The 25,909-nt window shown below is 42.0% G+C and overlaps 1 protein-coding gene across 1 annotated transcript in view; it reads left to right on the forward strand.

The window, feature by feature from the left end:
• The window catches only part of plpp4 (phospholipid phosphatase 4), a 52,956-nt gene extending 29,267 nt beyond the window's left edge, over window positions 1-23,689 (forward strand). The window contains exons 3-7 of the mRNA XM_047602169.1: window positions 7,030-7,120; window positions 11,451-11,514; window positions 11,661-11,785; window positions 17,896-18,066; window positions 20,518-23,689. Of these exons, the coding sequence (XP_047458125.1) occupies window positions 7,030-7,120; window positions 11,451-11,514; window positions 11,661-11,785; window positions 17,896-18,066; window positions 20,518-20,726 (660 nt within the window). The 3' untranslated portion in view covers window positions 20,727-23,689. The remainder of the gene's footprint in view (window positions 1-7,029; window positions 7,121-11,450; window positions 11,515-11,660; window positions 11,786-17,895; window positions 18,067-20,517) is intronic.
• The last annotated feature ends 2,220 nt before the right edge of the window (window positions 23,690-25,909 follow it).

Raw genomic sequence — 25,909 nt, forward strand, 5'->3', positions numbered from 1 at the left:
ATTAGCTTAGCATGAAGAGGAGGAGAACAGCCAGCTCTGTCTACAGTTGAATACACTGGTCACCAATACAGTTTAGCTCCTTTCTTTAATTAATGCACAAAAATAAAAGTAAAGACAGCATGTTTTGGGTTAACGAAGGGGTACGTGCTGTATGAATGTGCTCATACTTTGACCCCTGAAGCCAGGGTTTGCATCCTCCCCTATTATTTGTAGTTAAGTACAGGCAAAATTAGCAGTTTAGGCAAATAACAGGAAAATAATGTGCTTATTTTCAGATTCTGCTCTAGGGTTTAATTTTCTGAGTTGTTTTTTCTTTTTCACTTTGGTGTGATGTGATTTTAAGTTGGAACATGATAACAACTTAGCTGCTCATGTGAGTTTTATTTATTCGTCTCAGCCAGAAGCAAATTTTCACATGAACAGGATTTTTTTTCTCTTCTTTCAAACAGAGAAACAACACAAGAACAGAGCAAAGCATGTCAAAGCTCTAAATTTAAGTGTTTTTTTTTTCTTTTTAAAAAAAGGAAGATCAGTTATCGTGGAAAAACAAAGATATAAAAAAGACAATGCAAAAAGTGTGAACTAGGAACAAGTAAAACCCTACCACTTAACTATGCAGACAAAGGTTGGGACAAATAGTCGGCAAAAATACACATAAATACGAGTCATGTAGAAGGACCTATGCAGAGTTTAAAACCGAAATCAGAACTGGGATGGAAGTGAGTCTGAGGAAAATAAGAAACAGGCAAGAGGTGAACTTGAGACAGACAAAAAAAAAAAAAAAAAAACAAGGGAAAGAAACCGGATGATTGCTAAACGCTTGATTATAGTGGAAAACTGTGGTTGACACACAACCAAAAAGACAAGAAATAACAAATCAAGCCTTAACATTCCCCACACCAGTGGCATGTTCCTTTTCACCAGGTACCTCCATTATCCAACCAGAAAATGGATTAATACGGCTGCGGTCCATTCACGTTTTCAGAATCAAATATTTCAGAGGGAAACAAACCAGATACTAATGTGTCCATTAGTAATATTTTCATTTAGAACTTTTCAGATACATTAATTAATTAAAAATGTGTTTGTGTGTTCGTAGGAAACACATCCAGTTTGCGTCACATTCTTTTCAGAGCTGGCAACTGTAGATTTGTGAAGTTGTTATTGTTATTATTATTATTATTATTATTATTGTTATTATTAGTAGTAGTAGTAGTATTAGTTTATTGAATTGGGACAATGCTCATTAATCAACACTGATTCATTAGCTATCAGTGTGAATGCACCAGACTTAACACATATGCTAAATTTCAGTCGTAGTCCCAAGGCAGGTACACAACACAGACACAGAAGGCTTTAAAACAGCAATCATATAATAGACAATTACAGAACCAGACACAGATAGACAATGTCAGAACAAACCAAAAAACAGACAGACAAACAGTAAAAAAAAAAAAAAAAAAAAACATTAATGGACCAAGAACCCTGAGGACATGTATCAGATTTAGAGAACTATTCAGGCTATGTGAGTACATGTCTAATTTATTTTTAACCAATGTTTGAGATTGTAAAAGTTGAAGTTTAAAGATAAAAACCGTCTGACCACCAACTCAATATGACAAAGCTGACATAATCTGAACAGGTTTAACCAGACTGAATTCTTAAGGCAGTATGAGTCTCATAACTTGCCATTTGGACTTTATAATAGGGCTGGGTGCATCGATCTAGCCCAGGGGTTGGCAACCTTCAACACTCAAAGAGCTATTTGGACCCGTTTCCCACAGAAAAGAAAACACTGGGAGCCACAAAACCCCTTTGACATCTAAAATGAAGATAACGCTGCATATATCGTTTTCACCTCTATGCTTGGCCTATGGCGTGTTGCATTTGTGAAATGAAAGAACCACTACAGAGAAAACGAAATTGCATTATGTATACATAACGGGGATTTATCCACGGTTGGCTTACCTGGGGTCGAAAAGTTCAATACATAGCAGGCTGGACCTGCCGGCGTGTGTCGCACGTCGGCAGTTGTGACGTATATTTTGAGCGACAGAAAAATTATATACATTTTATTTTAATGTTACAAGATCATCATCGATTCAAATTTGGAATTATATATCTTTTTTTAAAACTAACACACTAAAATAAAAATACATCTGAAATTAAATACTCGACAGCAACTAGTAAATGTGCTGCAATGCACTGTGGGAGTTCAGGGTTTTTTGGTTGACGTTCCAACCATGAGCGTGGTGTGGCATTCAGTGTCATTCAGTGGTTGTGTAACTCTCGCTCGTTCACTGATGAGTGACTAGTTGCCGCTATCCTGAGGCAGTTAGTTAGCGTGAAAAAGTGAACGGCTTTGATCAGCGTCCTTGCTCCGCACCGCACCGCTCGCCGCAGAGAGCCGCAACAGAGGAACGAAAGAGCCGCATGCGGCTCCGGAGCCGCGGGTTGCCGACCCCTGACCGAGCCAGTATCGGTAATGGATTGATACTAGCGTGATGGGATCGATATGTTTGACCCAGTTTCTCTTCTATACGTCCAGTAAAATGCTCGCCACAGAGTTCATGCGAGTGCAGCTTCTCTCCATCCCCACCTGTTGCAGAAGGTAGGATATGAACAGAGTTTGACACTCAGCATCCCAGCATCACAGCAGCATCACACAGCTGGCACTGATGCCGTTATTGAAATGCGTCAGTACTCGGAAGAGAAGAAGAGAAGACAATTACACAGGATGCAGACTCACTTCGTTGGTGGAAAATGAATGAGGCGACGTTTCCATCTCTGAGCAATTTTATATTTATCATGACATCGTTGCTTTTGTTTACTAATTTGCTCAACTGACGTTGTTACCGACTTTACATTCCACTGTTGTTGTGTTGTTCACATTTTTACAGTTATAATTTTTGTTACGTTGTTCCTTTTTCTTATTTTGCCCTTATTACTTTTTTCTAAAACAACTGTGTGTAGTAAAAGGGCAATTATTTAAATTTTGAGTAGTTAATGGAAACAGATTTATGTGACTAAAATATTTGTCCTGTGTTTTATCATAATCATAATCAACTAACTAATACCAAAATATGCAGAATCGCCCAGTCCTACTTTATAAAAAAACAGTGTTTAGACCAATACAGAGAAAACTACAGCTTTGCATGCAGCTGGGGAGTCCTTTAACCAGAGGCTCCAGACTAAAATCCCCCCTCTAAAAGTTTGTGTTGGTGGAAGTTTCTGATGGTTTATAGGCTTAATATTAATGCCCAGCAATCCGTTTTCCATAATGATGCCAAGAAGCAGATATTGAGTCCTAATGATGATCTTTATCTGCGTTAACACCATGTTAGGTGGCGTATAATCAGGGATACTGCTCTAATGGGATCTGCAGGCAATTCCAGAGATATAACTTAATAACAACATTATTAAAACCCGTACAGACTCAAACTCATTTCTACTGAACGGGGAATATCTTGGATCATCTGGAGAGTCCACCGCCGCGCACAGCTGACATCTTCTGTCTGCAGGCTACCTTGTCAGAAAAACCGTCTCTTAGGTAGTGACGGCTTAATCGCAACATCAAGCCAACGTGAGAGGCAGCGGCTCGGCCTGCCCATTGTTTATTTAGCTCACCTCTTCGCAGCCTGTCAGCATTTGAGTGACTGGCGCTCCTCTGCATCCTGCGCTCCCGCGCACACATCAATCATCTCATTATGTGCAGAAAAGGCCGCAGAGAAGGCGGCGAGCTGCGGCTGTCAGTCACTTCGAGCTGCAAAATAACGACAGCAACTGTAAACTTTAGTACACAGGACACTTTGTACCGGATCTACGAATGTCAGCGGTAATAGCGTCAGCACAAAGATGTTGAGTGTTAGCTTGGCGCCTCTCGATGGTGTTTAAAGGCCTCTCAGGCCGGACGAACCACTGATTAATATAAATAATATAAAAATGGTTAAAAATTGAACAGAAGCGTAATTGCTCATAAATAAAAGATCACAGCTTTAAATTGCTCATCGGCAAATCGTATGATGGGTGTTTTGTGATAAGCACTTGAAAGCGCATTAGTCAAAGGCATTACATAAAGATTTGAGCTAATCATTTTGTCCCAATGCTACATTAAAAAATAAAATAAAAAAAAATGCTACAATGTAAATGCAGCCACAACATTAAAACCACTGACAGGAGAAGCTAATAATTTTGACCATCTTGTGACAGTAAAATGTTCTGCTGGGAAACGTTTGGAGCTGGCGTTCATGTGGAGGTTACCCACCAAGACCAGACCAGACCAGACCAGATAGACCCACCCCATAGCAATGACTTGTTGGCCTCCAAATCCCCTTTATCCCAAACTGATGAACCCATAGGACCTAAATGTCCCCACTCATTAAGGCCCATGTCCATTCTCTGATGAGTCACAACAGTTTTGGAGGCACAAGGGATTACTACACAATATTAGGAAGGTGGTCATAATGTTATGCCTGATCGGTGTACAGCAGAGGGAAATAAACTGTGTTCATCCTCAGGTGTTAAATCTCTTCCTTCACACGGGCTCAAATTAGACACGTAGCTTCAAATACACTCTTTGACCTGATAGGTTTAAATTTAACCCAACAAATTAGCGGTTGCAGTTGCAAGAACACTGACACGCACACAAACACACACGCCTCTTGGGAAAACAGTCAACAGTCAGACTTCTTCAGTGTCATCCCTCTCACAGTAACCCCGAAGGCGTTTGGAGAATTAATCTGCCTGTTAAAAGATGCTCATGGAGAGACTTTTACATGAACTCCCTGACCTTCATAAAGATACAGAGTGTGTACCGCATAGGTCTGCGTGCAGCCCCAAGAGTGTCTCTGCCACTTTATTGGTTTTTATATTTATGCGTAGTGGCAGTAAAGTGTTTTGATATTTACTGTAGGACACAATGTCGTTCAAGTACATTGCAATGGTGTGGGCAGAGGTTACAGATCGGGTTCAGGGTCCCGACACTGGTTGATAATTGTTGCTCTTACTGTGTATTATCGACACAAGATGCACCCTTAGAGACTGTGCAAATGTGATCCCCACTCTAGGTCGCCTTTGGACGTTTATCCTCGGATCACAGAACAGTTTCGGCATTTGAAAAAGAGTTGCATTCATGTTTATAAAGAGATTAGAACTTAATGTTTTCAGAAAGTGTTGTGACATAATGATGCAGTGCTAAATATTTAAGATGCTTTTGGATAATTTAATGCGTTGTCGTGGTAACCGCCAGCACTGACTGTACGCTGACACGACTTTTATATCTTGAAATTACACTTTGAAGGAGACAGTTTAGGTAAAAAAAAATAAATAAATAAATAAATGAAACTCCACAATCTGCTACTGAATCATCCGTGTTACACCAAATGTGACAGCGTATTGAAATTGTACTGCTGCATATGTTCTGAGGAGATGTGAAAATATTAAGCCAACAGAGAAATATATATATATATATTTATATAGATATACAACCTCAGTGACAAAGTGATGGCAGCTGCTGTGACTTAAAGGCCACTGATAAGCAGGGTGCATATTTTGGCAAAACGTGAGGGAGGCCACTTGAAGCTGCGTCGTCTAAACATGGCCGCTTTGATACATTTTTTGCCTGGAAATATTTCAGTGGTGCACCGTGTTAAAATCTCTAAGTAATTCGCGGTGCACTGAAGGTTTCCGTCTGCAGGTGCATACAGTGCGTGACACACTGTGCGCACTCAGTAGTCAGTTCATTAAGGAACGGTCCTCCACTACATCTTCACATCTTCATTTGCATCCTAGTAATCAGCACCAGAATGATCATCCAATTAAAATTCTGCCCCATTACGATGCTGTTTCTGCATAAACTAAACATTATAACAATCATGAAGGAGGATTTAGTGCAGGACCCTTATATTAGAAAGCATTTTTTCCCACTAGTGTTCCTAATTTTTTTTGTATATTAAAGTACAGCCATCAGCCACAACATTAAAACCACTGAAGTAAAAACAAAAACATCAACCATCTTGTGACTATACAATGTTCTGCTGTAAAACTTCTGGACCTGGCGTTCATGTGGATGTTACTTAGACATGTACCACCCACCTACACCAGACCAGGCACCCCCCCACCTCATAGCAATGACACTCCTCGATGGCAGCAGCCATCCCCAGCATGATGCAGCCTGACATAGGCACACACACAAAAAAATGGTTCAGGAACAACATGAAGGACAGCACAAGGTGGCCTCCAAATTCACTAGATCCCGAACCGATCAAGTATCTGTGGCATGATCCTTAGAGACCCCTCCCCTCAACCCATAAATCCCAAAGATCCCCATTCATTTCTCATAGAAATGTAAAGTATCTATCATAATGTTATGCCTGATCGGTGTACAGCACTGCTCTTAGTAGCCTCAGTAAAATGTCTAGACTTCCTGTACCCATGCCTGTGTTGGAAAGGTTCATACAGAAACTGTAGCAGCTGTACTTAAAGTCAAAGATGCACTGCTGAGTGTGAATCCATGTGCAATTACAAGTTCGACTCTACTTCAAGGGAATTATAAGGTGCAAAATTAGTTTATAATTGCCAGAGATATGCAGAACCCAGCTGAACTAATGAACAGCACAGAAGGGAAATGTGTGTTATAATAATGGAACCGAAACCGCGCCTTTGTTTTTTTTTTTTTCGCTGCCTCTGTTGCTTAAGGCAACGAAAATTCAGCGTTTGCCCAGAAAGTGTTTCATACGTTTTAAGAATATTTATGTAGCTGCTCCTGAGGAGAGACAAATCTTTTATCAAGGTAGGGGTAAAACTCCCTCTGTCCCGCTGTACTGGCACTGAACAATAAAAGAGCTTGTTTGGCCCCTAAGTTTGCCTTGTTAAAATTAACTGTGAATAATGGATCGGTTCAGGTCGTTCCCTGAGGCTAGAGTCGTTTAACAATTAACCTGCAAAACAGACCCAGTGGAATGGCGCGGTCCGTTCCCAGCGTCTGAGGTAATAACTGCACATTTGTTATTGTCTTTTATTTCCTCGCAGGCCATCTCATTCCTCACGCCGCTGGCAGTGATATTTGTGGTGAAGATAATTCAGAGGACGGACAGGACAGAGATCAGAGAGGCATGTTTAGGTGAGTGTTTTTAAGATGTCGCGCACACGCGAAAAGCTGTGAGCTATTTCATTAATTAGCTTTAATAATTGTCTCGATCTTTAATACCTGTCATCGAAGCCTACCTAAAAGCACGGGTCACGCAGAGGTACTTCATTACGCACACCTTTCAACTCTACGACCTAGTGTTTCAGCCAGTGTGGTACAGTTCAAATCTTAATGGAAGCATAAGTAAGTATTTACCACTTGTTTATTTCTCGCGCAGCAAGCGGGGCCTCTTTCTCGCACCAATTTTTGTTTTCCTGTTTGCCGTGCTCCCCTGGGTCGAGAGGCCTGCTGAGGCTTTGGCACATCACACCGCATTAGGAAAGTTTAACACAAATCCAATTAAAGAGACACACGGGGATGAATCAGATGGAGGGAAGGTGGCTCGGTGCATCAGTGCAGAGATTGCTGTGCCGTGTAGGACTTAACGGGCCCATTACAGCCTGCCGAGAAGCACTTCTAACAGCGGCACAGGAAGAAGGGGGAAAAAAAGAATAAAAAGAAGTCCATTACTCTGATAAGTTTCTACATAGCCTTAGTTTTGAGGGTGGCTTTGAACCCGTGTTACTACTAGACTTAACGAGAAAAAATGTGTCTCCTCTAACTACCTACATGTCTTTTTAGCTTTTCATTCCAACCTTAAATCACAGAAAAAACCTACGGCCCAAACCCATGTTTTTGCTCATTTATTGAGTTCAAAGTTGTCCCAGAGGGTTCTCAAACGCTGAGCCCTGAATCAGATTCTCAAACAGATGGAAGTGAGTTCGCATAAATTGTTTTTATTTTAGTAAATTTTCACCGGTGTGATACCAAAGGGACTTTGTTTTGCTAATGTACCGCATTAACTGTTTGATCATGTGCGTTCTATTATCTCACCGCCTCTTTATTCGTGCTTGGAGTTAAAAAGGGACACGACGTTCCCTTTGTGGAGTTGCCTAAATAATCCTTCATCATTCCCAAACTCCTGCCCTTAATTACGTGACTGTCTATCATTCAGGATATAATCAAGCCATTTGGAAGTTTGATTTTTTCCAAAAGACTCCTGTGCTCTAAGAATGAGTCAGTGGTAATTCTGTTGCGAGTTTATTTTTATCACGTAGCACGCACAAACATTGCTGTTTATTGTGAGAGATACAAAGAGAACTTTTAATAAGAGTTTTTGTGGTGTTATTTTTTAACGTGTCAAAGCTACAACCACAACAAATAAGCTGCACCTGCTTCAGCGAGGAATATCAAAAATCAGAAAAATCATCATAAATATTTAAGTCATAGGTCTTCAACAGGGTGCCCGAGACCCCTAGGATAATTTTTGGTTGATTAGACTTTTTTTTTTTTTTTTTTTTTACTAGACCGCATACTAGGCGCTGACTCTGTCAGGTTCGTCACAATCGACCTAGAGTCTGTTCACTTCCCAAGTAAAATCCAGACGCAAAATGATTATAATAATGTATATTTATAAATAGCACTACGCTAAGTTTAATATAGAAGGTATGGGGGTCCTTACTTAACCTGTCCATCAGTTTAGGGGTCCCTGGTCTGAAAAACGTTGAATACCCCTGATTGAAATCATGTGTGCAATTCTTTTGACAATCTGCAAATCAGCTACTTCAGGGGAAAAATCATCTGTAGAGAGTTAGAGAGTAAAGGTAAGAAAGGTAATGCGACAGCAGCGACCCTGTCTATATGCAAGACAAATCTAATTTCCAGAAACTGTAGCCTATGGTGTAATCACTTGAACAAGCTCCAGGGTATATGCTTGCCAATGGGACCAATTTTAAATACCTCATTATTGGGATGAATACAGTCGGGCTTTCGAGAGTGGCTAATCACACCACTGTTTCCCAGACCCCTTAAAAGTATGATTAGCCAATGAAATTCCACAGGCACAAGCTGGTGATATATAGAATAACATGCTAAAGACACTTTCTTAGGTTTTAAATGTTTAATCAGCTGCTTTAGTCAAAAGAAAGTATTTTTTGATCAGGCATAAGCACAATAAACATAAACTGCCAATGCTGAGGTTGACTTAGGGCCATACAAAAAAATGTATTTGTACATTTGTGTTAGATTTTATATAGGAAAACTGAAGTCATACCATCATTAATGTGTACCTTCATTTCAAAAATGCCAGACGCCGCTTTACAAATGAATTAAGTTTAAAGTTAACCGAGCCTTATGCCAGCTAGTTACCTACACAACATTTTACAGGTCGTTTTAAAATATTTACAGTAAGTAGACGCTTGGATATTTAAGTGAGGGTCTTTTACATATTGACAGACGTTGGCAATAACATTTATAGGCCCGTTAATGGTGAAAATAAGACATTTATCTCAAAGTAGCACATTCGCCCCATAGGGTTACACTGTAGAATCTTCCCTCTGATGTATCTAACATGGCGCCCAGAAGCCAACGGAAATAGAGCTCCCCCTGGTGGCTGGCTGACTGCAGTATAGGTCATAATCTCCACCCCTCCATATTAGTGGATGGGACTTGGGTCTGATTTATATGTTAATCAACCACTTTAGTCAAAAGTAACAAAGTAGTTTTTGATCATTATGCCTGACCAAAAACTACTTTGTGAGAGAATATAACTGGGGCAGCTGGTTTTATACCTTTAGTGCTGGGCCTATATCTAAGTAAACACTGATGTGATCACATGTCCCATTTCTGTACAGGTCAAACAGAACCCATCTAATTTCGGGGCTTTTTTATCCGTTCTGCTCCGACTTTGCCCAAATTAACAAGCTGTTAAATAACACTGACCCTGCGCTCCTCTGAGCAGCTCAGTAAGATAATACATCTCAGCCCTGACAGCATGCGGTGAGAATTCAATTCTGCTGCCGACTACCAGGATTAACCTACGAGGACAGGCTCTCGGGCTAATGATGAGCCCCAGCGGTTTTCTTCACAGCTAATTAAATGAACGTACGGTTATGGAACAATGCCTACCTGTCAACCAACTCTAGTCCTTCTGTTTCCTGTTACGGATGTTGAGTCGAAGCAGTAATTGCTTCATAGTCAGATAGGGCTCTAAATTGGTGCAATCACTTTGTCTCTCCTACAATAGGGATAATTAAATGTCTAAAAAATATTTGATCCATTGTGTGCACAAATATTTCTTTAATTGTGGTAATGGATATTTCGCTTGCATTCGTATGTACGGATTGCCACCATGTCCACAATTCCACCTCAGTGACAATTGCATGAACTCCCTTAATAGTTTGCTTGGACATTCATGATGTCCTATAGGTACAAGCAACTTTGTGACTCTTGTGTTGAAGACTTTTATTTATGATAAAATCCTACAAATCCTTTTTCCCTCTTCCATTAGTCTCCGGTCAACTTCAAGTGCACTGCTACGTATAAGCAAATAATGAGCCTAGCAAGCTTTAAATGTGCCAAACATTACAGCATGGTCAATCTAATTTGAATCCATTTTGAATATGATAGCATGGCAACGTTAGCATTTAGCCCACCTCAATAGTGAAGCCAAAGCAAACAGAGCTCCCCCTGGTGGCTGGCTGGCTGGAAGTGGTTTCTGCCATGTTAGGCGGTTAATTCAATTATTTAATTGAATCAGGATGTGTGCAAATGTTTGACTGGTAGTGTCATTGAAGTGTCCACTTTTGTGATAAGTTAGATATTTGATGCTATAGAAACAGGATGTGACATCATGATCACTACAAGTTGCCATGCCAACTGCTCGGTGAAGCAGTCCCATATGATCCACCATTTCTTTGTAGCTGCTGGAGGTAGAGCAGATCGTAGCATTAATCAAGCAAAATCACCTGTGAGTCTGGATCGAGTGTGGACGGTTTATCGCGTGGCTCCTTACCCGGACCGTACAACGCAGACTATGACTCCAAACTTGCAAGATGGCACCACTCGTATTCCTGAGAAAATAGCATCAGTTTGGCCAATGCAAGGAAGTGGGGACACATTATCCATATTTCTATGCAGTTAATGTGCCAAAGGAACATGGTCAGATGCCTGTTATGGAGGTGTTTAAAATCTGTCTGCCACCGTTCCTGCTTAGAAAAGACCATGACTCGTAAAAACTGAAGGGAAATTCCTGTGAAACTAACTGGCTATTATATTTGTATACAGTATCAGGAGAGTGGGAAACCTGCCAGAGTCTTTTATTGGACGGTAAACAACTAGAGTGAAACTAAGGCTTTTATCACAGCTTCACTGTTTCAATTAATATTTCCCATGCTGAAAATGTCAACTTGGACATCTTTTCACTGGTTACAACAGTAAACTGATGTAATGTGTGTGCTTATGTGTGTCTTTCCTCCTTCTCCAGCTGTGTCCCTGGCTCTCGCCCTAAATGGGGTCTTCACAAATACCATCAAGTTGATTGTTGGGAGGTAAACAAGCTAAAGCATTTCATGTCCTTTTTTGTCAGTAATAATAAGCTGCAGGCTCTGATCGCATATCATGTTTAATAATAAACTGGAATCTGTTCTTTATTCTGATGCCGAAACTATCTTAACGGGCTGCGTTCAAATTCCAGACCCAGGCCAGATTACTTCCAGCGCTGTTTCCCAGATGGGCAAGTTAATGCAAAGATGCTGTGCACCGGGGAGCCAGAGCTCATCGCTGAGGGACGCAAGAGTTTCCCCAGCAGCCATTCGTCCTGTGAGTATCACGAGGCAGAAGATGCACGGCCGCCGCCAAGCGCTCGCAGCGCGGTGCCAGAAGACATCAGACCTCTCACTCTGACTCATTAAAACTGCACACAACTGTAGCGTCTAACTCGGGTTTGATCGCGACGCTCTTAGCAGCATTTCACCGAAATGTCAGGGAAAAAAAAATGTGCATGAGCGCGGAGGGGCTGAAAAAAAAAACGAGGTGTTTGTCTTCGAAGGTAATTACAACATGTAGCAAAAACATTGAATATACAAGACCCCAGGCTGCTTGTCAGCACTTTGTCAAGCACATGCATTCTCCTTAGAGTACAGCTTCATCTGACTACCTTCTGTGTGTTCAGCTGTGCGGACCAGTGAGGGACACGAGACATGCTTTGGACCATATTGCTTTCCAAGCTGTTTTCCCTTGAGCAGCACGCTAAATAATTCACGTTTTTTTCTGTTGTCCAGCGCATTAATAGGTAACTTTATTCATGAAGCGTTCGCTGTGGGCCGCGTGGATGTCGAATAAACCGTGGTTATTATACAGTGGTGCACCAGACATGTAAAGACACCATTAAACAAGAAACACATCTTTGAAAAGTTCAGCGAATGGCCTCACTGTCTTGAGCAAAGTGATCGCATTGCCTTGAAGATTGTACATTTCAGGAAAGCAAGACGCGCATTTAATTTAACCTCCCACTATGTGTTATGCAAAAGTGAGCTGTGCCCAACTATGACATTTCTGATGTTTATATTATTTGCTTTTATTAACATTACATTTCAATTCTAGCTGCGCAGTTTACAAGGTATTTATGCTCAATTCCTAAGTACTGCAGGAATGTATAATAGAATGGATGCCTGCATATGAACACTACAAACATCTTGAAAAATTTCCTATTCTAATGATACTGAAACTGTTACCTCTGAGTTCGCAGTGCATGCGCAGCAAACACGGTGCTTCAGAAATAATTTGAGAATGTGTTTAATTGCAGTCCCGCTGTGATTGCGTCTGTGTTGACCTACAACAGGCTCCGTATCAAACGCGAGGTAATTGGGCTTTGCGTGCCGCAGTAACGTTCCAAAACCTTCAACAATGGGTTAGATTGCTCAGGCAGCGAACGTTTTCACTGATGTTAAAGACGGCTATAATTTCACGGTCTGGTCTGATTACGAATCAATGCTTTAGCAGAATATCAAAAATTGAATGCTCACATCTTCTCGGATACCTGCTCCAAGGCAGGAATACTTTGAAGTGCTCGCCGCGTCCCGGTAGAAATGTCAACGAGGGACGATGCTCTGTAATTCACCGCAGTGCCGTGTGTGGATTACATTCATCTATGAGACAGCTCTAATGGCCTTATGTTGTTTCGCTGGTGAGTAAGAAAGTGATTGAGAGTGCGATGGAGGTGTGATGGGGACACAGGGAGCACCCATATGCCAGCACGTCTAGAGAGTAGAAGAAATCCAATTTCCTGTCTGTGTCTCTTTGCACCAGACAATGCCTGTTGGACGACACTAACTTACAGGGCTTTTACCCAGACAAATGCCAGACAGACGGCAAAAGAGAATGCGGCCTTATTTAAAGCGGCAACACAAAATCACTTCTGCATGGTTGTGAAATTGGAGACGCGGATGAAAAAAAACTAATGTGTTTTGCATTCAGAAATGAATTCAGTGACATGCAGATGTTTAGAATCTGTGTGCTAAAATGCATCCTAAACGAATGCATCAGAATCTGCCAGGGTAAAGTTATAAATACACGCCAGCCTTCGGCGAGTTTTTTCAAAGTAAACATAAACTATTATTATTGCATTGCAAATTTTAAAGCTGCTCGCGTTCTTCGTGATTAGATTTCCTTTCTTCACCTCATAGCAAAAAAAAAACGGAGTAACAGAAATTGGATGAGACGGGTCCTAGAAAGAGAAAAACAAACTCCCCACAGCCCACTGCATCAATATATATGGAAGCAGAGCAAGAGCGCCCCGAAGCATTAGCTTTAATTGTCTGCTCCTTATTCATATCCATCTCACCAGCTCCCCTTGTGCATATTAAACCATTAGATATGATCAATTAATGTACAATATTAAAAACCATCTGCCATCGACACTCTCTCCAGCGCCTGAATGAATCTTAATCACATCATTTAATGTGCTCCTTCCACATATGCACAGCTATATGGATTCAATTAACTACAGCTTGTCCTGTCCATCGTATTAGTTCAGTATCTGGAGAGAGTACAGCACTCCTGTATTGTGAGATACAATATAATATAATAATCCTGTAAATGAAAAAGTATTCTTTCACATTTTTAACTGCAACGAAGCCTCAGACTTATTCTCTGCAGAGAGAAGAAGCGGCGATTACAAAGCGCTAATAAGGAGGTTCTGTAGAGCTAATGTTAATGTTTGAAATGGTCTCAGTGCCAAAGCGGTTGGTTAATATGCATTACTTACTTCTGGTGAGAGTCAATGGTGTCCCATGGGTCGCTGCAGGGGCCAAAGGTTTGAAGAGGAGGGAGAACTTGAGGAAGGCACGGTGACAGAAGCATATTAATATGCAATCTAGTGTGACGGACACTGACACATCATAAAATACTAATGCATAAGTAAGTAATGACTAGAACATTAATTGCAGAGTTGCAATGGCTCAGGTGTACAGTTAGTCACAGTGATGGGAAGTTTGGCTCTTTTCAAAGATTCAGCTCTTTTGGCTCAGCTCTCTTAGAAGATTTGGCTGTTATGGCTCCCGGATGGATCTTCATTTAGTTTTACTCTGAGACTTCTATTTTTCCCTAGTTTAGACACTGTGAATGGTTTTTGTGTCGGTAAGCATTTTTTTATGTTTTCATTAACTTTCTTTTCTTAATTAAAAAAAAAAAACAACAAAAAAAAAAGAATACAAGCCAAAAAGATGCCAGATGCCTCAGACTGGACGTCCAGTTTTTGCTGATGTCTTCACTTTTTCCTGACAGCTTGCATTTACGTCCAGTTCCCCATCTCTCTGTTGCACCTGCTGTCTCTGGAGTGTCCTTTTTTTTTTTTTGGAGTGGCCGAAGCTTCGACTCTCCCCAATGTGAATCGTATCTTATCGTTTTGTGAATTGGCTCTTAGAGCCGGCTCATTCGCGAACGACACATCATTAGTTAGGTAGCGCTCAGAGCTAAATGCTAACATGGACGTATTTGTTGTGGTAAAATAAATGAAAGTTGAGCTTTTCCTTTTGCAGTAGTCTTATTTCCGAGTAGTAATTCCAGAGAAAGTTCACCATTCTGTGTGGTTTGATTGTGTTGTATAGCGAGCACAAAACTAAATCAAGACATGTTTCAGAGTCTTTGTAGCACATTCAGCAGCAGACGCATCACAGGCACAGGGATGAACTTAAGCTGTTGTCTGCCGGTATCTGCTGTACCCAACATACCACCCTTTAAACCATGAACCGCTAACAATATGATGAGTAACGTGATCAAAAGCTTTTTTCCAGCACCTTTCCTAATGTTTTTCACCGTCGTGTCAAAATGCTGCCATGTTTACAGAAATCACCTCCTCCCATTTGCTTTAAAAAACGCCGTCGCGTTGAGCCTTTCTTCACTTTCTCCAAACTTCCGAACAAAGCTCGCGTTTGAAGATGATAAAAGCAATCGCACTGCACTCATCACTCTCATTAGGCATCTTTGTTTTGCCCCAGGGGAATTGCTTTTTTTATTAAAGGCTTTTGAAATACATGAAGGGGATTCATTACCCCGATGTGTTTTTGTGGTTTTCTTCCCCCTTCCTCTGCCTCTTCTCTGTCCCTCTTGCCTTGCGGTGACTACTCATGCCACTTGAGGAGGGTCCTTCAGGAGATGAGAAACACCTTGCGTTCATTGGGTGACACACGGGCTTAGTTTAACGTGCTAATTGTACATGTGGCAGCGTTTGTGGGTTCCTCTTTGTGTGGTGTGCCGCATCACACGCAGCCCGCTTGTTGTCCCCTCTCATGTATTATGCATAACGCCACAGCATTTCCATCAGTGTAATCCTCAAGATGTTGATTCACTGTGTCGGCAAACATATTGGCTGTATGTGGAATTTTAAAATTGCAGGTTTCCTTAATATTTTTTTCTTAAACTTCAGTCATTTAAATCCAGATTTGTTTAGTTTGTTGGCTCGGTTTAATCTGTATCAGTACAGGAAATTAGTCTATGCCACAAATTAGCCAATTAGAAGCGTGCTGCATTTTTGAACTGCTGTTGATTAAATGTGTCGATCCTCTGTGGGTTTGTTGACCTGTCCGGGCAGCGTCTCCGTGCCTTTCCCTTCAAAGCCTGGATAAGCTCCAGCTCCCGTCACTCCGAATGAGTAAAGATGATGCGCAACAGCGTATTCCTGTATCGCTGCTTCTGTCCTTTCAGAGAAATAAAATGCGACTGGGGTTTTTTTTTCTGTGCATCCATAACAACAATACAAAAAGAACAGCTCTGCAGAAACTGTAAAATTCTCTCATGTTAAACCGCGCCGAGTTAAAAGTTCAACTGTTCAAGCAAGAGACCAAGTCTGTGGCTCATGGATAATTTAGTTCTGTCTTCCCAAATGAGTAATGTAATTGTCTCAGTCATGGTTAGAGCTATTAAAATGAATGGTTTGAGCTGCTGTGTGATTGGAAATGTGGAGAGGTCGCCCAGAAGTGAGATGGATAGGCACTGAGGGGATGCTGAGGCTGAGGATCTTGGAAGGCTTGTTCATAACATCCAAACAGAAGGACGGGGCTGATAAACAGAGCCAGAAAGCATGAAAGTAAACCCATGTGGTTCACTTTGTGGGTGGTGATGATGACTGTGTGCGGCATTGTATATACCACAAGGCGCCAATTAACTTTAAGCATGATTCATATCTAATTCTGTACTCCATATGGATTGTTGCAAATGACTAGATTTATTAAATTTATTTATCTAGCCTTCGGTGAAATCAGTCTGTCAGTTAAAGAGATCATTTTTCTGCCTGTGTCTCTACACTGCATCCCGCTCCCAGTTCAGTTACACCAGTCGTTCCTAGTCCACCAGGGAGCTTGTCGTAGAGGCGGAGCCGTACAATGTGGTGTTACTCTTTTTTTGGCGGGTGTGCAGCCTCCACAATCTGCAGTATATTGACCGGGAACTCCACTCTCTGTGCAGATAAGGCGAAACGTTTACATCCATCTTCCCAGCAGCCAGGAAGCATTTATAGGGTCCACACTATCTGCCAGTCCCGACTTTCCAGGGCTGTTGCCAGTTCCGGTTAAGAATTCAGTTGCTGCAGGAGTTCAGTAAAAATGCAATCAAGCAAACTACAAAATATCCATAACCTCCAAGGTGGGTGACGGTGTTTAACCATTTTTTAAATAAAAATCCAATATGGCTCTAAACCAGCCATCCAATATGCTTGTGTAAATTGATTAATGGAAAATGTGGAGGTTTTAATGGAGCCAGCTCCCTCATCCTGACAGCACAAAGTTCTGCATCTGTCTTCCCGTTCCCTTCCCACCGGTCTCCCTCTCTGGCTAGAGGCTGCTGCACACGTGTCCTGGCGCCCTTAGTATTCTCGGCCAGTATGTAGGTCGAGTGACAAATGGGCATCTGATGGGTGCTGATGGGTGCTGTTTGGCCTGATGCAGCGGTAAACTAATGACCCTGTCTCAGGGCCGCCTCTCATGGCTCCATCACAGAAACCTTTAATTCATACAATTAAACTGACTCTGCGCCGTACAGTAATATTGCGCCGTGGTATAATTAAGGTGGTCCCTTCTATTATCTTTGTTTAGCCGTGCTTGCATGGCATCCAGTCATTAGGAAACCAATTTAGTGATAATAGATGCACACTCGACTCTGCGAGAGTGTACGCATTGTTAAATAAGTCTCCTTCAGGGTGTGAGTTGTGCTTTGCGTTTGCCTTCACCTGCTCTTAAGCACATAGCCACCAATCTTCTCATGTTAAAGGGATTATCAAAAAGTTCACGTCTTCTAATCTCAATCAGACTGACTTTTCATTTTTTCTGTTACATAACCCATTTTATTCTGACTATGCTATTATTTGGATTATTAGTGAAACAATGCTTAATAAGCCTAATGATACTGTGTGTAACATTCTTTATCTTCCTTCCAAGTTGCGTTCTCTGGTCTTGGTTTCACCTCCTTCTACCTGGCCGGGAAGCTGCAGTGCTTTACGGACCAGGGCCGAGGACGTAGCTGGCGCCTCTGCGCCATGGTGCTGCCTCTTTACAGCGCCATGATGATCGCACTGTCCCGGACCTGCGACTACAAACACCACTGGCAAGGTCGGCCCCGAACTCATCACGCGCCAGAATGTGATGACAATTAGCGTCAAAACAAAACAAGCGATGCGTCGTCTTAATTTTGTGAAGTCTGCTTGTGGCAGCTGAAGGACGGACGTTGTTGAGGAGCGTTTTTGATCAGAACTTTCTCAAGGCACTACGTGATAAATCCAGCAAGCTCCTCTTATCTCATCTATACTTAAGAGCTAAGGCATGTGCATGGAAGCCAACCCAGCACCAGCCGTAACCTGTCTCTGTAGGTTCCCACGGTGCTATATATACTCACCTACAAGAGAAAACATAGGCTACATGAGATCACATGGACTAATTAGTAAATTAATCATTCAACTAACGACTGCAAAGAAATATCAGTCTTGCAAATTCACTAGAATTCAAAAGAAGCCATTATAAAGTTGCATGGAAGTGGTTATGGTCGGTTTCTGTAAGACATAGACAACAGAGTCAAATACAGTAGTAGTATTGTAAATGAAGTAGCTGAATCATTATTACACCAATCAATCAACATGACGTAACGTAACGTTCTGACTCATCAGACAATAGACATGTGCCTTCTGAAGGTGTCATATGGGGGTTTATGGGTTGAAGGGAACCTGCTACAGATACTACTCAGTTTGGGAATTTGGACACCAGGTCTTAATGTTTTTTTTTTTGTTTGTTTTTTTTAGTTGGTCTTAAACCATTTTTGTGTCATGCTGCATCCTGCTGGGGATGGCTGGAGGAGTGTCAAGGGGTGTCATCGTTATGGGGTGGGGGGGTGTCTGGTCTGGTCTAGGTGGCTGCTACATGTCTAAGGAACATCCACACAAATGCCAGGATCTCAACTCAGTGTTCTGCAAAGGTTTCCCAGCAGGAGTTGTTGCAAGACGGCCAATGCTGTTTCCGTGGTTTTAATGTTGTGGCTGATTGACGTACATTGTGTAATGGCGGGTTTTTGATTTCCCTCCTAACGGTTTCAAATGCCCCGAATGTGGGCCCCTAACGACAGTTTCATTCAACAGCAGATGTCTGCATATCATATTACAGTTTAAGATTTTTATATCTCTGCAGAAAGAATTGGCAGGAGTCTGCGGCGCGCAGAGGGACGCGAATGCGAGGGAAGGTGTTGAAAGGAATATCTGATAATGTGATGACAGCTCTGTCATATGGTGTTAATTAGTTTTAGAGAGCCATATGTTCCTGGGTGGCTCGGTAGCTACGAAAAAAGACAACTTTTCTTTTTATTTTTTTTAATGATTATTTACAACCAGGATTTATTTACACCGAAAGCACAACACAGACACGATGATCACTTTTAGAATCCCCTCTGTTCTCCGTTTTTATTACTTTTATTCCTCCCTCTCTTAGGCAGATTGTAAGTAAGCCGCAGTGGTTCAGCCCATTAAACTTGAGGGGCCTCAATCTGCTCCCAGCGTAAACACAAGCTGGAAGCCGCCCATTAGACTGCCTCATACGCCATGTTTGATGGATACCAATATTCTCCCCGTGCCTTTGCAATTCGGGAGGTGCGCACTCTCCGAGAGGAAAAGGCGGGGCTTCCAGTCACAGTGTCAGTGAGGCTACCGATCTAATACTGTATATTACATCAAGTCACAGACTATTACATTGAGATGAAAGGAGTGGATGCTCGTGCACTGTACGGATCCTGACTGGCAGAAATCGATGTGTTATTCTCATCTCAGCCAGAAGGATAAAATAAGGGAGGAAGTATAGAAAATATAATTTTGCTATTATGGAAGCCTCCACTTCAGGTGCTTGAGCTACCAGCTGGCCGTGTCATTCTGATCTATACCCCGCAATAGAGCCTTAATAATCACCATCACAGCGTGATATTATATGATGTATTATAGCTTAAAGGGGGGGCAGGTAGAATAGGAAACTGTTCAGCGTATGATAAAGTGAATGAGACAGTCTGTCCCGAGGCAGGCTGGCCCAGTGCTTCGTAGGAGAGATTCATTGCCTTGCCTTTCGTGTTACTTTCATCAACCCCCGAATGAGCCGATATGACTGAAACGCTATAGCGCATAGACCGACCGATCAGCCACAACATTAAAACCACTGACAGAAATAACACTGACCACCAGTGATTAAATTGTGATATTTTTGGAACTGACATTTGTGTGAATGTTACTTGTACCACCCACCTGGACCAGATCAGGCACCCCCAACCCATAGGACCCAAAGGCCCCCCACTAACAACATTGATGGGACACCACAGGGCACCCTCTGAAGGCCCATGTCCATTCTCTGTTTTGGAGGCACAAGGGAGACCTACACAATATCAGGAAGGTGGTCATAATGTTATGCCTGATTGGTGTGCAGCAAATTAAGTGTTCTACTTCTAAGGTGTTATGTCTCTTCCTCCACACGGGCTAAAATTAGCCGGATATACATAACTTCAGATACACCCTGCATGCTTTTGTGTTGCTTTTGCAGACGCCTTCGTCGGAGGAGTGATCGGGTTGCTGTTCGCGTACATCTGCTACCGCCAGCACTACCCGCCCTTCCTGCACACGGACTGCCACCTGCCTTACGCCGCCCTGGCCGCCGACGCCCACGTACCCTCAAATCCTCAAGAGGACCCGCAGCCCACTGACAACGCCACCACCCTTCCCCTGGAGGGCCTGACCGAAGGGCCGGTATGACTAGTGGCCACCACCGAGACTCCCCTCAGCGCCCTCACCAAGGCGCCGAGCCCACCTCCCTATTCCCAGTGACTGACCGGCTCTTGTATACATTCCAGTGGACAGTGAAACATTTCCCCCCGCATCCTAGTCTCGGTGACACATACGTTATTTTGTGTTTACATTCACCTTTTTTTTTTTTTTTTTTTTAATCTGGCTATTTGCTCAGCAGCCATTTAAGTCTATATTTGGATGCGATGCATGAGAGGAACCAACGAATATGGGACATCGCCGCTGAGAGAGAGAAGAGAGGGAAACATGTTGAAAACCTGAAAAATATCTCACTAATGGCTGTAAAAAAAAACGTTTTTTCAGAACGTTTTTGCTTATTGAGAGATGTGGTTTGCAGAAGGCTAGAGTACGTTAAAGGATTGGGAGATCCCATGAAATGTCACAGCAATTAAACCTCGAATTCAGCTATTAGAATATTGTACATGACACACTTATATATATATATATATAGATATAGACCGTGGGATCTGCTAGCAGCTAGTGTGAGAAATGAGATGAATTTTCATGTGTCTAGATGTACACTACATTTTCAGAGGGAACCACCGTGTTGGTTTCCTGATATAAAGATGGCTAGAACCAAAATCCCATCGACGTAGCTACCTTCTTGCTACCTTTCAGAGCTTCTCATTGTTGGATTTTCTTTTTTTTTTGCTTATTAGAGACATTGCTGTCTGCCCTTTCCCCACAGTTTCCCAGGACAACTTCTCAAGGGGTTTTGTGTAACAACCCATCAACTTAAGGATTGGCAGCACACCTCTGACAGATTCATACCTCATTTTATTTATTTATTTATTTTTAAAAAACTTTTGGTTGTCCATAGCAACATTGAGATAAATATAGAACCAATACACTCTTGAAAAAGCATTGGCGCGTGTTAAAAGAGAAAGAAAAAACAATATTCACTGTCCCTTTCCCTGAATCTTCTTCATTACCTATTTTTTATTTTATTTTTTTGTCCCATTTCTCCCATTCTCTTCGGGGCCGTATCCTATATATCACCGCTCCCTTTTCCCCTTCCCTGTCTCCATCTAACTTTATTTTCCCCACACATTGCATTTAAAATGTGTTTCCAGAGGTTGCGCAGGGACACGGGCTCTCAATAAGTGCAATCAGTAACAGGCTGGTGGTGTGGTTGGGGGGGGGGGGTGACAAGTGCGTCTGGACAGGCGCAAGCTCCAATTTGATCCTGCATGAGTCCTCGTTAAGCGAGGTCAGCCCCCTGCCGCTTATGAGGACCACACGGTGGCCCCACGAAGCGCCCGAGCATTGCAAATGGCTTTCAGGTCCACTGTAGACCCACAAATAGACAATCTAGCATTCAGCCGGCGACAGATCGGAGATTGTGATGTATTATTCACCCATTAAATTCCCATTAGGTATTAATGTGGGGACAGTACACTGAAATGAAGCAGACACCAAAGATTCGTAGGCTTTTCCTTCTGCCTGGTTTGAAGGCGCTCCGTTACGCGTTATTAACAGAGACGAGACCCGTCGCCAGATTACTGGTTCCCCATCAACGACGAAGCAATTTGTAGCCTTTTACAAGTTTAGTTAGAAGTGATGGATCATTTTGTCGCCTTGGTTACTGCTCTTTTTTGACATTGCTGTGGCATTAATGGGAAGTCACAGGCTGCGCTTTCATCATACCCAACCACGCTACACTTTACACCTAAAAGTGAATCGAAGATGGCAAGCCGAACACAGAAGGTTATGAAGTTATTTATTTTATCTTTAAAAAAAAAACAAAAAAACTAAGCATATCGTCTGTCTTTAATGTCAGAACACCACACATTTTAGTCCAAGCTCATGAGTTGAAACAGTTTTGATTGATTATGGGCACAATTTGGGCACAACTGCTCTCTCTGGTCAAAATTCTTTTTTTTTTTTATGAGTGATTCATTAAAATTAGGCTACAATTAAGCCTCTGTCACTAATGCAACCCATTGGCAGCTTCGTACAACTGTATATGTATGTGTTCAGGTTTCAATATCCCACACTACTAATGCAATAGGAAATGAAACTTTACAAAGAACGGACTCCTCAACGTAGAGGAACAGAAAAAAAAAAAGAAAATGGGCGCTCGACGCTGCTCAGCAGACTCTGTGATGGGACTTGACGAGGCTCTGAGAGTTGATGGTAACCAGCTGAGCCTTGTCGCTGGGTCCGAGTCTTTGTGTGCAGGTTTGGAGATGTGTGACTGTGAGACTCCGCCATCTTGGAGACGAACTCTGCGGATAAAATGACTCCCGCACACGCATCACGTTCTGTAGTCTCACATTTGCCTGACTCGGCAGCCTGATGTTTGTACTTCGTGTCATTTAGTTTCCTCCTATTTAGGATGACGGTACAGTGTATATCGGAAATAATAACGAGAAAAAAAAAGTTATATCTGTGAGTGTTTTCAACAAGGGATTTAAGTTCCCCTCCATTCCATGATTTGTTTTCTTTTGGTGCTATAGATATTTTTGTAGCAGTTGGTGTTGCTATGTACGAAACGGTGGATGTGTCATTTGAATACTTTTGGACAAAGAAAGAAAAAAAAAGTTACAATACGTGTTTATTTTTAATCAGGTGCTCAAGGGCAACCAGTGCTTGTAAGTCCACACAATTTTATTTTATTTTATTTTCTTCAATCATTTTACTTTCATGAGGAGTGAAAGGATAAAAGTAACTAAAAAACAATTAAATATTAAAGAAATGATCGTCAGTTATCCTGAATAGACGTCTGAAGAAAATAAATCGAGTGTGAGCCTTAAAAAAAAGAAAAAAGTCTTCGTTCATGGCATGCCAGTTCCATTTGTGAGAAAAAGAGTGTTTTCTATGAATAAGCATGTCGGGCCTTGAGAACTCTTTGAGCTGTGTTTTGCTGTTTGTATACTTTATGTACAATAAAGGACTGCAGCTGTGTGAAATTTGTCCGTGAAGGAAAACCTTCCTGTATTCAGCACATAGTCACTACTACATGTGTACTACATGTACATGTTCCTAATGATATGCAAACACAAAATCACCCAGCAGCAGATGCACAAATGAGCTATAGCCCAAGTTAATCAGTTCATGCTTTAATTCATGAGACTGCACCGTGCTGCTGAATGCGTGTGTTATGCTGCCCTGCGTCAGCTCCGTTTCACTTGTGTGCAGGCAGTTTCCAATAAATCTGTCTGCTTAAGACGGCCCGTTGATTTCCTATCTGTAGGACTGGGCTGCAGTCAGTTGTGGTTTCAGCAGGCTAATGATGACAAGTGTTCGTCAGTTCATCACTCCGAGCCAGACTACGATATCTCTCAATTTGATGGACCGGCATTAATATTTTACAGACATCCGTGGTCGTCAGATGATGAATCTGGATGACTTTTTCCTAACTGCGTGTCATGAAGCAAGATAACCCCGGCCCGAACGCCGCGCGCCGGAGACAAGGCTGGAATAAACAAATGGCAAGCTTTTAATAGAAAAGCCGACGTAACAAAGCTGTAGTCCAAACAACAACAAAAAAGCACGAGCGGGAGCAGCTTGAAGGCTGTCAAGAAACCGCACCATGTAAAAAAAACAATCAGAGTCAAAGTAAATCTCAAGGCTCACAAACTAAACAGAGCACAAAATGCTGAAGGCACAGCACAGTGAACGCAGAAAGGTAACACAGGCTGGAACGTTAAAATCTGAGCTGGGAAGTCTGACGAATGTTCCTAGACATTGGGTTTCCAGCAGAGAAATTCAAACACGCCTCCCCACGCAGGCCTCAAAACGCAAGATCAATCAGCGCATCACAACGATCTGCACAACAGCAGCGGTGATATACAGCTTCTTGGCACCTTTGTCTATTTGTGTCGCGTTACCTAGTCCTACACACAGTGCTGTCCAACTTACATAAACATTAAAATACCATGGCATGCATTATTATCAAGCGGCAGTCCAAACTGCACTGCACTGCACTTTGGTTTACCAACTTGTTGCCCGACATCAGCATAAATACACCAAAACAGCAAAGATAATGAGATGCAGGAATAAATCCTAAATCCTAAAGAGAAAAACTAACTAAAAAACTGAAAGTACTAGAGCAGAAACATAACGTGTTGCACTGAATACATGCGTCAAGCTAATTCGCTACAGATGTGTGTCCACAAGAGCTCAATTGAAACGACTTACTCAGTCGTTTAACCCGCAATTTTGCATCTGGTGTCTTCTGGAGAACAAACCGACTCTCATGTGGCTAAACCCACGCAGATGTGAAGTTCCCATTCAGCTGTACTTCACATCACCGAAGCCTCTTCTGACGCATCGTGCTTGTGACGCATTTCAAGCTTTTTTTGTGTGATTTTTTGTAACTACAAAACACCACATGCATACTGATGGCATGACAGTAGACAACTAACCCATAAACAGTTGGATGATACCAAGTGATTCAGTCACTTGCATTTTATTTGTAGAAGAAATTCAGCTGTTTTGCGATGACTGTAGTTTTCGGTGAGTGCAGTGAACAGTTTTTGATTTTGCTTTGGACTGTAACCACTTGTAATTAGTGGATTATGAATCCAGATTAAATGTAAGCAGGATTAAGAAATAACAGAGAGGGGTGTTTATTAAGATTTTAGATCCTAGTCTATAGTCTATAGACTAAGTCAGGATTATTGCTCTTATTTTATGTCAGTTTCATTTACTCCAGCTGAAAAGTGGCGCATTTATTTTAAAAACATTGTTTTCCACCTCTGAATCTTAGCTGATGAACTGTAAGACTGGCTGAGCTGTTGCGTTGAAATACAGTGTGACACAGCACTCACAGAACCCTCCATTCAAACTCGCAAGTAATGCGGCCTGAAAACATTTTCGGTTATCTGAAGTGCTGAAAACTCAACTCCCCAGTGTTTTCGCACAGGCTTTTAACCCTCGCAGCCTTGTTACTCATAAAAATGATTCCATCTGAATAATAAAATCAAAACATCCCTGGATCGATGAGGTGCTTCGCTCCCAGACGTCGGCTCTCTCTTTTGTGCGCTGATGAGCTGTTGCCATGGGTCTCTTTCAGGGCTTATTAAAGTGTGATGGCATTTGTAAAGAAGCTTCAAGGCTAGAGAATGAGGGGGGGAAAAAAGTCTTTCAGGTGAACATTTAGCTGAAAATGTGATGCACAGAGTCTG

This window comes from Mugil cephalus, chromosome 13 (genome assembly GCF_022458985.1).
Source record: "Mugil cephalus isolate CIBA_MC_2020 chromosome 13, CIBA_Mcephalus_1.1, whole genome shotgun sequence".
Classification (NCBI taxonomy): domain Eukaryota; kingdom Metazoa; phylum Chordata; class Actinopteri; order Mugiliformes; family Mugilidae; genus Mugil; species Mugil cephalus.